We start from the raw sequence: 14,547 nt of genomic DNA, 5'->3' as shown, positions 1-14,547 counted from the left end.
TCTTTGACAGTTCCAACGGGGAAAAAAAGAGACTGCAGCCAAGAGAGATCTGCGAGATCGGCTTATCATCCCCGAATAAAGCGGTCGCACTTGGCAATATGGCCGATCAACTGCCTGAGGCTGAAGGTTCGCATTTATCGAGCGAGAAGCCACGAGACTCGGCTGGCATAGAGAGACCTTTTACGCCAGACTCTTTCGGATCGTCGACTGGCTCGACCAGCTCCTTTGAATATGATCCGCAGATACATAGGCTACAATCGCGAAACACAGAGTTGGACCTGGAACGTCATCGGACTGGGGCATCGCGCGCATTGAGCAGAACCGAGACGCAACGTGCCCAGCATGCGCTCACTGTTGGTGAGAGTATTCGGTCACGACCGTCGCGGACTCCATTGCCAGCTTTTGGTGGGGGCAAGCCCTACCCTCCACTTCTCCCTGCACGGGAAGATTACGTTGTGGAGTTCGACGGGCCAGATGACCCGTTGTACCCGCTGAATTGGCCTGTGAAAAAGAAGTGAGTCGTAATACTATAAACCTCCATATCATACTGCTCATTTCATATATTGCTTCCATGCTCTAGTACTAACATCCCCAATCTAGAGTCTACATTAGTGTCATCCTGGCCTTCACCAGTATTTGCTCCACCTTTGATTCCGCCGTATTCAGTGCTTCATCTAGCAATGTGTCGAGTCATTTCAGCGTCGGGCTCGAAGTTGCCATCCTCTCCAGCTCTCTATACATCATCGGCTACGCCTCAGGTCCCTTGATATGGGCTCCCCTATCCGAACTCCAGGGCCGTCGTATTCCCATTATCATCGCCATGTTCGGATTTGGCGTCTTCAACATCGCAGTGGCAGTCGCAAAAGACTTACAAACACTCATGATTTCTCGATTCTTCTGTGGTATTTTCGGTAGTTGTCCATTGGCAGTCGTAGCTGCTGTTTTCTCTGATATCTGGGACAACCGCACCCGTGGTGTTGCTATTGCCATGTTCGCCTCGACCGTGTTCCTGGGCCCTCTCCTGGCGCCTTTCATCGGAGGCTTCATTAATATGTCCTATCTCGGCTGGCGCTGGACCGCGTATATCCCCGCATTTATGGGCTTCGCCGCTTTCCTTTTGAATCTTTTCTTCCTGAAGGAGTCATATCCACCTGTTGTCCTTGTATCCAAGGCCGCGGAGCTGCGTCGCCGGACTAAGAACTGGGGAATCCATGCGAAGCAAGAGGAAATCGAGGTTGATCTTCGAGAACTGATCATCAACAACTTCTCTCGCCCGCTTCGCCTACTGGTTAATGAGCCGTTGATCCTAGCTGTCACTATCTACTTAAGTTTCATCTATGGGTTGCTCTATTGCTTCTTGACCGCTTATACCCTGGTTTTTCAGGGTGTCTACGGTATGAATGCTGGTGTTGGAGGTCTTCCACTTTTCGGCATGGTGGTGGGTCTTTTCATCGCCACGTCCTACATTCTCATCTCTAGCAAGGCTTACAACAAGAAACTCGATATGAACGGTGGAGTCCCCATCCCCGAGTGGCGTCTCCCACCGGTGATGGTCGGCGGTGGTCTCTTCGCTGCTGGACTCTTCTGGTTTGGATGGACAGGCTTCAGTGGCACCGTCCACTGGATCGTGCCCACCTTGAGTGGCCTATTTACTGGGTTTGGCCTCCTGGTTATTTTCATCCAATTGTTCAATTATCTGATTGACACATATCTTATGTTGTATGTTGCCATCCCTATTCCTCAAACTTTTTAAAGGCTTCTCTAACGTACTTTCTACAGTGCTGCATCAGCCATCGCAGCAAACACATTCTGCCGCTCAATGGTAGCAGCCAGCTTCCCACTTTTCTCACGCCAAATGTTCAATGGCATGGGTATACAATGGGCCTCTACGCTTCTCGGATGCGTTGCAGCCATCCTTGTCCCGATTCCCATTGGATTCTACTTCTTCGGTAGAAAATTGAGGATGAAGAGCAAGTTCGCGCCATTCTATGAAGCTGTCCAGGAAGGACATGCAGCAGAGGATGCCGAAGTGCAGGCGGAGGAGACTGTGCACCAGCAGTGAACTAATAATGGCCTTAGTGCTTGTACATGATCATATTCCCGTTGGGAAAACGTAATTATAAAAAGTGTATATTTTAGCGGCTATATCTCTATATCTCTCAATGAAACAACTCTAATACGAATCTCTCCAATTATAAGCATAGTATAAGCTAGAAGAGGAAAGCTGCTCTGTACATGTCTTATTTCAATTTGTGTAGCATAAGTGACGAATACCATTTTTTGCATGAAGTCACGGATTTCTTCCTGCCAAACATACCATGGCTAATGCACCTCATCCCCCCTACTTTCTCCATTCCATGTCTGTCTGGTCCATTTTGACCGCAGGTCGTTACGCAGCATTCAAAATTCAGCTGGTATTCAAACGAAGTTAACATGACTTCAAATTGAAGGTCTCCCGTTCATTAGAGGCAGGTGCTCTTGATATTACAGATCAATGGCACTTCAAGGTTATACTTACGATAACCCACATTGGGTTTTGAGTGAACAATAAGCTCCAAGATTTTGATATCACTACTGGCTTCAAAGATAGTTCTTCATTCAGCGAGATTGACTCGGACTATCTAGTGGGTAGCAGGTAGCACGGAACTTTGAGCGAGAGGTTCGGTCTTCAACTCATGTTATACGACGCTATCCCCTGCAACCGTGATATGTGACGGGCATAAAGTTCTAATCTGATTCCAGAAGCATTTTGACCTAAACATATCCGTCGAGGACGCATGCAAAATATATATATATAAAACTATATATCGTCAACAATGAGATAATCCATTCAAACCAACACTGACCTATTTCCCCGAACCAATTATGTATACTATGATACTATGACAGCATGTATATTGAGGTTTGCGAGGCATAAAGATAGAGGACTCAAGTCATGACCGTGGTGCTGAACAGAGTAACACACGCAGCAAAAGACGCCCCGATTGTAGCGTTTAGTCCCTCACACACCACTTTAACCGGACCATGATGCATCATCGCTTTTAAGGTACACGATATAAAGCCTATTATTTTCGTATCCTCTGTCTCATCTATAAAGTCCTATCACTCGATGTCGCCCTCTATACAGATGCTTGTCTTTCTTCTTTGGGGTCAGTACTCTGCTTTCTGCGGGTGGCACATATACCGGGTTCTAAGATTAGACCAGCGGTTCTCAGCCCTCTCTATGATTGCGTCAAGGCCAATCCCGTGAACGCACCTAATGTCACCTCTCTTCATATACACAATCCACAGCAAAATGTTACCTATTGTGTCCCTTGGATTCCAAATGTGAGTTTGATGCATGAAGGTTAGCCATAGGTAAATACGAACAGCACTTGTTGATAAAATTTTTACCGAACATATATAGTGCGCACAGGGACTACAATGCTGTTTCTTCTTGTGTACAGACACATCATCGAACACGGGAAGCTGTGGAGCTTGTGGAGCCATAGTAAGTCCTGATTATATTACATTATCCTGCAGATAGAGCATTTCTCATACATCTTATGGACTATAGTGTGTCGTCGGGTCACCACCAGCCTGCTGCGATGGAGTGTGTACGGATTTAAGCTCAAATGTTGATACTTGTGGAGAGTGTGATGCACCACCAGTAAGTATAAAATCAAATTTTTAGCAGACCGGATCGTTAGTTTATGTACGCCTTATATTCAACTAGTGCACTGGAACCCAACCCGCCTGCTGTGCTGGTGTATGCAAAGATCTCAATAACAATCCCGGCAACTGTGGTGCATGTAATAGAACGGTGAGTCAAGTCTTGTTCTGACTGGAGCATATTGCTAGCACAACGTACGTCTATCTGCTGAGACGCGCATTACCCAATAGTGTACTGGCCAAACACCAGCCTGCTGCTCAGGCTCTTGTTCAGATCTCGCCATTGATCCCTGGCACTGTGGTTCCTGCAATGCGTTCCCCTGTCTTGGATTGCAGGCTGGCTGTTGTGCAGGCAAATGTACTGATTTTGCGACCTCGACTACTAATTGCGGCTCCTGTGGCAATACGGTAAGCCAAAGGCTTCTTTATTCGTTGCTCTACTCATTAACTCACCTAACAAACGCCCCTTTTAGTGTAGCGGAGCTATGCCAGCTTGCTGCTCTGGGACTTGTAGGGACCTGAGTATCGACCCTCTACACTGCGGCTCTTGCACCGCCCTCCCTTGTGGTGGCCTCAATGCTGCCTGTTGCTCAGGGAAGTGCACTGATGTTTTCTCAAATATCAATAGTTGTGGAGCTTGCAATCATACTGTGAGTTGACTATTGCCTTGTCTACATAGCATGGTATCGCACCCCGCACGATGGCAACTTTGCTGACATGATATCATTAAATAGTGCACTGGTGCAAGCCCTGCGTGCTGTGGTGGATCTTGCGCAGATCTAACTTCCGATCCAAATCACTGCGGATCCTGTTCAGCTTTACCATGCGTCGGACTCCGACCAGGCTGCTGTTCCGGCAAATGCACTGACTTAGCTACTAATCCACTTCACTGCGGCACATGTGATACAATAGTAGGACTTCCTTCTTCTCGTCTTAAGCTACCCAGGCAGCAATTAGATGACTATACTAACAATGCCAAAGTGCCCAGCAAACCAACCAACCTGCTGCTCCGGAACATGCACCAACCTCCTCACAGACCCCAACCATTGTGGCGGATGCTCGGTCCAATGCCCTGGCACCGCTCCAACCTGCTGTGACGGGGTATGTACAGATACTAGCACGGATCTCGCGCACTGTGGAGGTTGCACGGCGGCCCCTTGCGTGGGCCCCAAATCAGCGTGTTGCTCTGGTGTCTGTACAGATCTGGCGACCGATATTGACCACTGTGGATCTTGCTCGGCGAGTTCTTGTACTGGTGTTGACCCAGCTTGCTGCTCGGGGGCATGTGTAGATCTGAATTCTGATGCCAGGCACTGTAATTCTTGTTTGGCTTTGCCGTGTGGTGGGACACTGCCTGGCTGTTGCTTTGGGCAGTGTACAGACTTATCTACTAGTCTGCAGCAATGTGGATCTTGCACTGCTGCGCCGTGTACTGGCGCATTGCCAGCTTGCTGCGGTGGGACGTGTGTTGATCTGACGGCTGATGTCAACCATTGCGGATTGTGCACTACAGCTGTGCGTGGTTTTCCCCTGCGTATCGAATCCTTCCTATTCCAGGCATTAGGTGGACATACTGAATGATGTTTCTTTCACAGTGCGATTTTGGACCGGGAGGGGGAGGCTGCGTTGATGGTACTTGCATCAATTGCCCTACGAGCCAGCCTTTCTGTCGATCGTCGAAAACATGTGTAAGTTCCCAGCTGTGTCCTAGTAAAAAGATGATCTAATTTTAAGCACAAGTGTCCGGGCGGCTTCACTTGCATCGATAGTGGTCCTCTGCCTGGATGCTGTGGACCATTGAATACCTGTCCCCCAGGATCGAATCATCTCGGAGATCCCATATGTGTAAGTGAGCCACTAGGCCCGCCGGAATTGGTTTGCTGACTGGGCGAAACTGAATGGACGAAAATAGTGTCCGTTGCCATGCACTCTTATTATCGCGCACCTAGTCTGCGTAGGATTTTAGGCCGATCCTTAGGGTTTCGAGGTGGAAGGAGACAGCGAGAAAGACGAACATGAATAGATGGTCGGCGGACCACAGACTGTAGTAGGTTAGTATATTGTAGCAAACTTCTGATGTTCACGATGTTTATGTTCAGATTATTCATGCTATGTTAATAAATGCATCTGGTGGTGAATTGATATCTGCAAATGCCCAAAGTAATATGCACACGGAAGTCTCGTTATGTTCTTGACACGTCGTTATAGAGAGGGCTCTTTCATCCAAGGCACCTCGACATCAAGGGCGTTTGCCACTCTCGTAGCAGAAGCGAGACAACCCTCGAGCAGGACCATCCCGTCCCAACACCAGCCACCAACCAGCCATACATTTCCATCTCCATTCCGCCACAGTTTGCTCTTCTCATCACCAGAATTATTCTGTCCGAAAATCTGATTGACGACTTGTCTGCTGGTGGTCGATCGCAAAACACGGGTGAATGTGGCAGTGTGCAAGACCTTCTCAGAGTCAATCGGAGTAATGGGAGACGTCGTAATAAGAGCAGATGATGGATGTTCATGGACTGTCTCGGTCGCTGTATCATTTGAGCACATATGGAGTGGGTGAGGTGCTGATTCGCCGGGCTTCAAGGATACTTGCGCCCAGAGGGATTTGCTAGAATCCTGAATCCGGGAAAAGTCACGATGCACAACAGACTTAACGGTTGCAGTGGGAACGGCCTTCATTGCGCTTCGGAGAGGTTGGAAGATCGCGCCAACCACATCAGGTGTTACAGCGAGAACAACATGGTCGAATAGCCGCGAGCTACTCTGACCATCACGAGTATCTGTCCAGCTCACTTGAACCTTTGTCCCAACATTCTCTACCGCCGTGACCTTCATGCCAAGTTTATACGTCAAACCTTCGGACAGCTTTTGCTCCACATGCTGAACTCCACCAAGAACAGTGTAGTGACTCTTGCGGAAGGTTCGTCTCCCATAGCCGACCAGATCGAGAGCTGGGGAATCCATCAGCGCATCGTGTGAGCACGTCGCAACGCTCGCGAAGACCGGCAAGAAGTAGTGCTTCACGTAGTAACTGGGCAACATAATCCTCTCCACATATTGACGTAGAGATTCTTCCGTGCCAGACGACTCTAGCGTTTTTGGCGCTACAAAGAAGCAGCAGGCTTTGAACCAATAATAACACATTGCCAGATAGCACACCTCGATCAGCCACCCAGTCCACGATAAACCTCTCGGACGCAGGGGGGGTATTTGGTGATTATTTGAAGAATGCATGTAGTATGGCGAGGCTTGTTCGGAGGCATTGTCTGATATCGTCGACAGGGAGTAGATGAACCGCAGCGAGCCATATGAAATGCCGAAATAATCATACATTCGCTTGAGACTCTCGTAATATCCTTCGGCAAATGTGCGCATGGGAAGATCGAGACGTTCGAGTTTTGCGCCTCCCCCATTCTGGACTGTAAGATTGTATGACGCGGAGTCTAGGGAAAGTTTGTCTTGCTGCGTGTTTTGGTTGAAATTAGTTCAAGTTCACGCGTACGATGTCGCGGGGAGGAAAGTTTACTTTTTCAAGTACTTCCACGTTGAATCTCCCCTGGGGATCATTCCTGAGCATGTATGCAACAACTAGCCCAGCCATCCCCGTGCCGATTACGGCAACATTCTTCCGTTCGTTTGCCTCCATGGTGAAGGAGTGGAAGTTTGATCACAAGTGGAAGAAAATGTAAATGGTCATTGCTATTGAGACAGATTTTGAGATGCGTCAAAGGTTCACAGTTCGCTTAACTCGAAAGATGGGCTTGCAACTTTGAACATTTCGGCAGAAACTGACCCACCTTTTTCCCGGCATGGCCCAAAGGCCCTGGCCTGGGCAGCCTCGGTTCAGATTCATAATTTCTTATGCAGCTAAATCTTTACAATGCATATGATGACGTGGCAAATGCATCTATACCTATCATATGGTGTAGTTGACCTTTTACATAGGTGCAATTTTCAAACCCGAACGAGATAAGCATATTCCCCTAGTACCCGTGGGACGGAGTATGAATTCTGTCGATGTAAATCCCACCGATCAGTCTGCGCTAACAAAATGGGGGAATGAACAACCGAGTACACTAAGTTACTTGGTTAGTAGGCCTCACATTGATGACATTGGACATAAAAGGCTGGAGTATGTTTTGTGATCGAATACTTACTAGTATACAAGTTCTATCAATTCGGCCATTGAAGATATGTAATTTTATATAGTATAATGTAGTTCATAGTAAATGCATTACTAGCATCGATGGTGTGACGATCCCGTGATCAGGGACCTACACCATGGAAGCGGCTTCTGATGACAGATCAGTTATATCATACCCGTCGACCTACCTAGTTAGTTTCTAAACAAGATTGAATTCCCTTTGTCATGGATCCTTGGTTTAGAAATCAGCATTCCTTCTCGCGATTGTCGGAGCCAGCGATTCTCGTTTATGGATGAACAACCTTGGAATTCCATGGATCACCTGGGCAGCACTCAGATGACATAATCGGGATTCATCGCAATCCTTATCAGCTTATCGGCACGTGTATGTTTGTTGATGGATTTTGGAATTTGGACACAAGAAGAACTTGGGCAAACACGGGAACATATCGAGATGTGGACTTGAAAACATGCGCCTGCCATTAATATAAGACGAACTTGAACATCGCCTGGCACGGTATCCATACCTTGTCAACCATGGCCATGGCGCGTCCCAAAACAGTTCGCGCCCCGACAACAGCCAGTCTTCCAAATAACCTCCGCATTCCCTCGTCGACCCCATCCCTCACAAAATCCCTGGGCAAGCTATCCAGACAAGCACTACTGGATTTGGCACTTACGTGGCTTGACGATCACAACATCGCCTCATTCCCACCATATCTACAGGCCGACGAAGCAGATAGTCCTGACAATGACGAAGTTCTTCCCTACCCCGCGGGGAAGACAGTTGAAGAAGTCCGCCAGGTATATGAAGACCTGCAGGACCGAAAGGGTGCAAAGCGCGAAGTTCTTGAACGAATTCTGGAAGGCGATTGGCGGCATGGAATCACACTGCGCCAGTTGGCCATGGTAGACCTTCGCTATATGGATGACCACCCCGCCAATCTTCGATGGACCGCACTTGAGCTCAGCCGTGTTGGTAGAAATTGCAAAAACTCCAAAAGGCTGCCACCCGAAGACTGGTCCAGTTCGGTACCGCGCATGCAAGCGGCAACATTTGTGCAAGGCCTCCAACGAGAAATCTCCCCATTGGTCAAGGCCCACTACCACCTCGCCCACTCAGCAACGCTGCCACTAACCTTCCTGCGTATCTTTGTTGTTGATTCCCCATACCAATCCCCTAAACAGACAGCCGAGATCTTTACTGACTCGTCCCGAGTCATCTATATCGCTTTCCCGGACAGTTGCCCTTACGTCTACACTTCCATAGCAGCATCCACTGGACCAAAATCTGCCCCGTTGACAAGCTCAGTGGCTACTGATACTCGAACTCTTCAGCGTCTGGTGCGCGATTCCATCCCCAAAGCTTTATCTCGCCCACAACAACGATTTTCGCTGCAGGCGACGTCCCTGGCAGCAAAGAATTTACCCACACTTCTAGCCCTCCGCGGACCGGGGCGATCTACGGCATCGAACGGCGCCTTCAGCATCTTTGCCGACGCCGCCATTGAAGGGAGCCCGTTGGATCCTCGACCTTCCAATACGGTCTCGTCTGAAGAGCATATCCAAGCGAGTTATTGCGGCCCAGCAGAAGGCAAACAAAGCACAGATAGATCAGCGATCAAACGGAGATCCGGCGCTAGTGATGCAGGTCCCCTCTCTCCTGATTCAAAAAAACGCCGTCTGGCCATCCAATCCCGATTCGGAACATTGGAGTCATCACTCGCCCCGGCCCCGCTGGACCGTCTTGACATCAGACTCCTCGATAAACCGGGATTTAGTGGGGAGGAAGATGGCAATTCTCATGATTCTACGTCCACGCTACCTGCGGTGTCACTCACTTTCTCTGGCTCAGACGTCATCGGCGGGATTCGCAAACTTGCCGAGCTAGGTATCGTCAACCCTGAGCGTATGCCTTCTTGGATGACTGGCGAGGAAGGTATTAGTGTCGCGACTGTGCGTCGTGGCCAGCGGCTTCAAAGGGATATGTAGAGGAATATGTGTGGTGTTCTTGGAGTTAAGAACCTTCGTGCTTTTTGTTTCTTGGGTCAATGAGGCCTGATGTGATACCCGAATTTGAGATGCATAGATCACTTTTGTTGCTTCCTTGTGACATTTAGCTTTACTCAGGAAATGACTAAATTTTGCGAGACGCCCCAACCGAGTGTAGTAGCAAGTAAATATAGCCTACATTCAACATTGAACATTGGATATTGTAAAAATGGTATCAAATAAATATAGGAGTATCCAGCATAGAGAAGACCAACCCATACCAGCACCGTACGCCACATTTCCGAGTCCAACGCCTGAGAATTCCTCCTATCAATCAACACCACAAGTTGGCTGTCGTTTTTTCGGGACTGAGAATGGAGCAATATATGCTTTGGATTGCACCAGCAAAGAGTAAAAAGAACGTCAGTCAATGATAGATTTCGTAAAAGAAAACATTTTCAATAGCATGCGCAAAGAGAGACCGTTTGAAAGTAAAAGCCAAATGAATAAGAATGGGCAGTGACAAGAGAGAGTCTCACAAAAAAGCCCTTCCTCGGTTTCATATCCATGAACGTGACACCTTCAATTTCGTGTCAGCATGAGCTCATCCAAGGAGCCGGAAGTCAATGCTTAGGATGGACTCTAGGAGCAAGTACACCCTGATCGAACCATACAATCCAGTGACTATCTGTAGCTCACGTTCATAGAAGCCTGGGCCCTCATTTCACACAGCCTCCCTAGCGAGATGTGGGGTTCTATATTGATTGCTCTTCCACGGAGCATTGCTATATGTTAAGATGCGTTAGATCCTCACCTCCTATTAGAACGTGGGTCAACTCGTCATCACTTACCAGTGGAGACAAGAAAAAACATGCTGAGATGCATGTACAGTGGCCTCCCACACCTTGAAGCAAGCCTCGTGAACATTATTGTTGCACGAATGGCAAGACCTAGCTCCGTGGTTGGACTTGAAGTCATTGAAACAAATTGGGCACTTGCCCTCAACAGGCTTCCTTTGGCTGGCAGAAATAAGAGTACTTCTTTCCTCGATATCCTCCAAGGATGATGTAGAAAGCATCTCGCGCAGCTCCTAATTCGCGCGCATTTGGGTCAGAGAGATCTCTCAACAACGTAATATGCTCGTTTGAGGCTTGCAATGACTCACAGACGGCAGGAATGCTCGTTGATATCTCAGTTTTCCAGGGGCATTTATCGCAGATAGGACTTAACAACGCATTAGCGCAAGAATAGAGAGTGGGACAGCATAAAAGAGTATATAGTATTTGGTAAGTTGGGTTGAGACATACCAAAGCAGATATGTTTACACTGAGACTTCCGGAATTTGACATCCGGACAGGTACAGCGAGGCAATTTGGCAATGACCGTTTTGTAGATATTACTGGTAGATCCAGTAACTTCAAATGAGATCTCCGGAGCCTCCTCAGTTCCGCAGATGCTGTGCGCAGTGATAGACATGCTAGAGGCAACGCTTATCAGTCAATCGAAGTATGCCTGATTCGTCAGTGTCTACTTGCATTTGCTTTTCATTGCGCAAGTCTCTTTCTAGGAACTCTTTGGTGGGTATGTCTAGCCATGGAAGCGCACGCTTCTCAGCCATTAGTATTGGTAGAGCACTGGGTGAAGTGCGCTGTGAATCTTGGTTTCGGTAATCGGTTTTCGGAGTATGAGAAAAGATTAGCATTAGGAAATGTAGAGGATTTTGGAAAACGTCTTTTCTTAAACTGCAAATATAAGAAAGAAAGTGTTACTTACATAGATGTACTATGGAAAGCAAGAGCCAAACAGAGGCAAGACCACCTGAAGTGTCATATGACTTTCCATGACATGTTCTAGATGTCCCTCAATGGTTATGTTTTGGTCAAAGTGATCTACATAGCAGATTGTTGTGAGAATTTGAGTTTTCTTTGTAAACCCATATAGGGTATAGCTACATAATGCAACATATGTACTCAGTACTAGAGAAATCTAAGCTCCTTCCTCATTGGGTAGTGTACCTGCTCAATTTCCCAGGGAGCCATTACGCCAGCAATTCTGGGTACAAATGGACCTAGTTGACTAAGCATATTTGCGCACCTGGGCACGATAGCAAGAAATTGAATTGAAAGCTTTGCAACCATTGTACACATCCATGTGTGGTCCGGCTGTAAGAAGAGATACCAACCTTGGAGGTGATAGAGCGGTCGTTTGCAATGTTTGCAATGTTTGTTTGAGGAAGCTTCACTATCGCTATCAGCTCGTGGAGAACTCCACCTGGGCAGGTCTCTCTTCATCGCCAAGATGACACCATACTACAAAGTCTAGGACCACAGCTGACTCTTTGCTTGATTTTCAATTCTTCTCCCTAGAGCTCATACCCGAACTTCTCTCCATGTCACGTCCACGGGCTTTGTCAGGCGCTGATGCCCCAAAGGAACCACATGCGGTCTCTCTCAAAGGTATGTGAATACAGCCATAGTTGGACCAGTGGGCTAAGTATCAATTAATTAGTGTTGCGGTAATTCCGATTATCCATACCCTCATGTTGATGGCAGCTTCTGACTTTCAACACACAGCCTCGCGCGACCGTCACTTTCTTATCAGTACCCTCTCCCGACATCCAACACCAGAATCTCTACAAAAGCCTCACTGAGCTATCCATCCGGTGATTCTGATGATCAATTCATTCTAGCTCCTCTTGTGAGATGGTCATCAAACCCCCAAGGAAACTGTCCGCTGACGGCAATAGCTTACTCTGCCTCCCTCCTTCGGATCCGTCTACGTCGGAGAAACCTTCGGATGCACACTCAGTGCAAACAATGAGATTGATGATGATGATAATGAGAGAATCCTTACCTCGGTGCGCATAGTAGCGGAAATGCAAACACCTTCTTCGGTCGCGGCACTGGAGCTGGAGCCACCCAGCGACAATGCATCAACAGACGGCCTTAAGATCGGCAAGTCATTACAAAAGATCGTACGATTTGATTTGAAGGAAGAAGGAAACCATATACTGGCTGTCAGTGTCAGCTATACAGAGACAAAGATCGGCTCAGACTCGCAGGCAGCTAGTGGCCGGGTCAGGACCTTTCGCAAGTTATACCAGTTTGTGGCACAACCCTGTTTGAGTGTTCGGACCAAGGCGTCCGAGCTTCCACCGCTTGAGGTAGATAATAAGTCTCTCGGTCCGTACGGGAAAACCAGGTTACTCCGATTTGCCCTAGAGGCACAATTGGAAAACGTGGGCGAGGGCGCTGTGGTGGTCAAGGTATGAATTTCCTATTGATCCCTAGCGAATATGTGGATTTTCACGGCAAAGCGTGGATATAACCGAAACACGGGCTAGGCGGAAATGCTCAACAATTTGACTAACGTTGGGGGATGGACAGCAAACAAAACTAAATCCCAAGCCACCGTTCCAATCGAAATCGCTAAATTTGGACACGATGAATCCAGACATGTCACTCGCGGCACTACCCACACTCAATCCACGGGATGTCCTACAGGTAGCATTCTTGGTGGAACAAGAAGAGGCCCAGAACGAGGGACTTGACACTCTCCAGAAGGACCTGCGACGGGACGGTCGTGCCACGTTGGGTCAGTTGTCGATTGAATGGCGCGGCGCCATGGGGGACAAGGGATTCCTGACGACGGGCAACCTAATGAGCCGAAAACGCACTTGAAACGCGGTGTGCAACCCACTCACCGGATCGTTTCCGCTAGGTACTCCGCTACTGTGTCACGATACGTACACCGAGTTGAATCGGTGCATCCAGCCGCCAAGTTGCATAGAGCGCCGCAAGGGCGGTTTGTACTATCCAATGGCTCACTTACACAATATTACCATTGGTATTGGCAGCAGCGTCCTAAATTGGGGTTTACAGTATAATATCTTGGGCTCCGAATATATCCACACTATCTCTGTAGGCCTGAGTACCGAGTGCTGCCTGGGGCTCTGGGATCGGGCACGATGTATGTTGTATCAACCTGGCGCCACTAGCACAGGGTGGACACCAGCCTTGCCATGCAGCCGACGTTTAATTCTTGTCGTACGGCAGTCGCCTTCCGGCAAGGAAGCTCCGGGGGCTGGATGTTTACACATTTCGGGTATTTGCTACTCATGGAGCTTACACAAAAGGAAAGATTGACGGGCACTCATCCTCGGCCCAAGGCCACGTATTCTACGGGATGGCACATATCGAAGTTTATTTCGGGTAATCCGTTGATATGTAAAGTCTTTTAGAGTCCAGATTCAACGTTATGGGGTTATAGAAAGAGTCTAGACTCCAGTTGATCAATAGTAGTATCTATGTAATGAAAGATCATTATCTACAATTCAATGTCTCACACGGACCTTTTTTTCTATTTCAGTCCGTTCTTCTATAATTGGATTTTTCCTTCTGTCAAGATAGCGCTGTGGATCTAGTCTGCCTCCTTATACTGTACTCCATACTGTGTGGTGTAGAGTGTATGTAGGCATCGGTGTACGGAGTACACCAGGGAGGTGTTTAGGTAGAATAGCCTTGCCTAACCGCTTGGGATGCGACTGGTCAAAAAGGGCTATCGGTGCAGGGAAGTTTCCCTGTGTCCACGTAACCCGGTTATCGGCCAGAGTGTTAAATACTTGCAGTATGTGTACAAATAGTCCATTATAGAGTATATTGGAGACTTATGCTTTGAATGCCACACCTATGTAAGGAGTACGGAGTAGGTGAGAGATATAGATAATCCCCAATACTCCATACGCATGGAGGATT

At 48.0% G+C, this 14,547-nt stretch overlaps 6 protein-coding genes across 6 annotated transcripts; 4 read left to right on the top strand and 2 right to left on the bottom strand.

The window, feature by feature from the left end:
- Positions 1 to 98: 98 nt before the first annotated feature.
- N7500_010852 (MFS transporter) lies at positions 99 to 2,062 on the top strand (the record flags this gene model as incomplete). Its single annotated transcript, XM_056681990.1, has 3 exons — positions 99 to 514; positions 601 to 1,719; positions 1,780 to 2,062. 3 exons carry the CDS (start codon positions 99 to 101, stop codon positions 2,060 to 2,062), a joined length of 1,818 nt encoding a protein of 605 aa, XP_056527399.1.
- Positions 2,063 to 3,614: 1,552 nt separating this feature from the next.
- N7500_010851 (uncharacterized protein) lies at positions 3,615 to 4,942 on the top strand (the record flags this gene model as incomplete). Its single annotated transcript, XM_056681989.1, has 4 exons — positions 3,615 to 3,649; positions 3,716 to 3,802; positions 3,883 to 4,059; positions 4,633 to 4,942. 4 exons carry the CDS (start codon positions 3,615 to 3,617, stop codon positions 4,940 to 4,942), a joined length of 609 nt encoding a protein of 202 aa, XP_056527398.1.
- A 911-nt stretch (positions 4,943 to 5,853) lies between these two features.
- N7500_010850 (uncharacterized protein) lies at positions 5,854 to 7,303 on the bottom strand (the record flags this gene model as incomplete). Its single annotated transcript, XM_056681988.1, has 2 exons — positions 5,854 to 7,119; positions 7,184 to 7,303. The coding sequence occupies 2 exons, from the start codon at positions 7,301 to 7,303 to the stop codon at positions 5,854 to 5,856; spliced, it is 1,386 nt and encodes a 461-aa protein (XP_056527397.1).
- A 1,035-nt stretch (positions 7,304 to 8,338) lies between these two features.
- N7500_010849 (CENP-N/CHL4 family protein) lies at positions 8,339 to 9,793 on the top strand (the record flags this gene model as incomplete). Its single annotated transcript, XM_056681987.1, has 1 exon — positions 8,339 to 9,793. One exon carries the CDS (start codon positions 8,339 to 8,341, stop codon positions 9,791 to 9,793), a length of 1,455 nt encoding a protein of 484 aa, XP_056527396.1.
- Positions 9,794 to 10,517: 724 nt separating this feature from the next.
- N7500_010848 (uncharacterized protein) lies at positions 10,518 to 11,495 on the bottom strand (the record flags this gene model as incomplete). The annotated part of the gene is made up of 5 exons (XM_056681986.1): positions 10,518 to 10,578; positions 10,645 to 10,883; positions 10,959 to 11,017; positions 11,101 to 11,233; positions 11,325 to 11,495. 5 exons carry the CDS (start codon positions 11,493 to 11,495, stop codon positions 10,518 to 10,520), a joined length of 663 nt encoding a protein of 220 aa, XP_056527395.1.
- A 687-nt stretch (positions 11,496 to 12,182) lies between these two features.
- N7500_010847 (trafficking protein particle complex subunit 13) lies at positions 12,183 to 13,473 on the top strand (the record flags this gene model as incomplete). Its single annotated transcript, XM_056681985.1, has 5 exons — positions 12,183 to 12,249; positions 12,302 to 12,308; positions 12,367 to 12,490; positions 12,540 to 13,058; positions 13,180 to 13,473. The coding sequence occupies 5 exons, from the start codon at positions 12,183 to 12,185 to the stop codon at positions 13,471 to 13,473; spliced, it is 1,011 nt and encodes a 336-aa protein (XP_056527394.1).
- Between the last annotated feature and the right edge of the window lie 1,074 nt (positions 13,474 to 14,547).

This window comes from Penicillium coprophilum (genome assembly GCF_028826855.1).
Source record: "Penicillium coprophilum strain IBT 35676 chromosome Unknown utg000007l_segment0_segment0, whole genome shotgun sequence".
Classification (NCBI taxonomy): Eukaryota; Fungi; Ascomycota; class Eurotiomycetes; order Eurotiales; family Aspergillaceae; genus Penicillium; species Penicillium coprophilum.
This window is presented reverse-complemented; position numbering and strand designations above follow the sequence as displayed.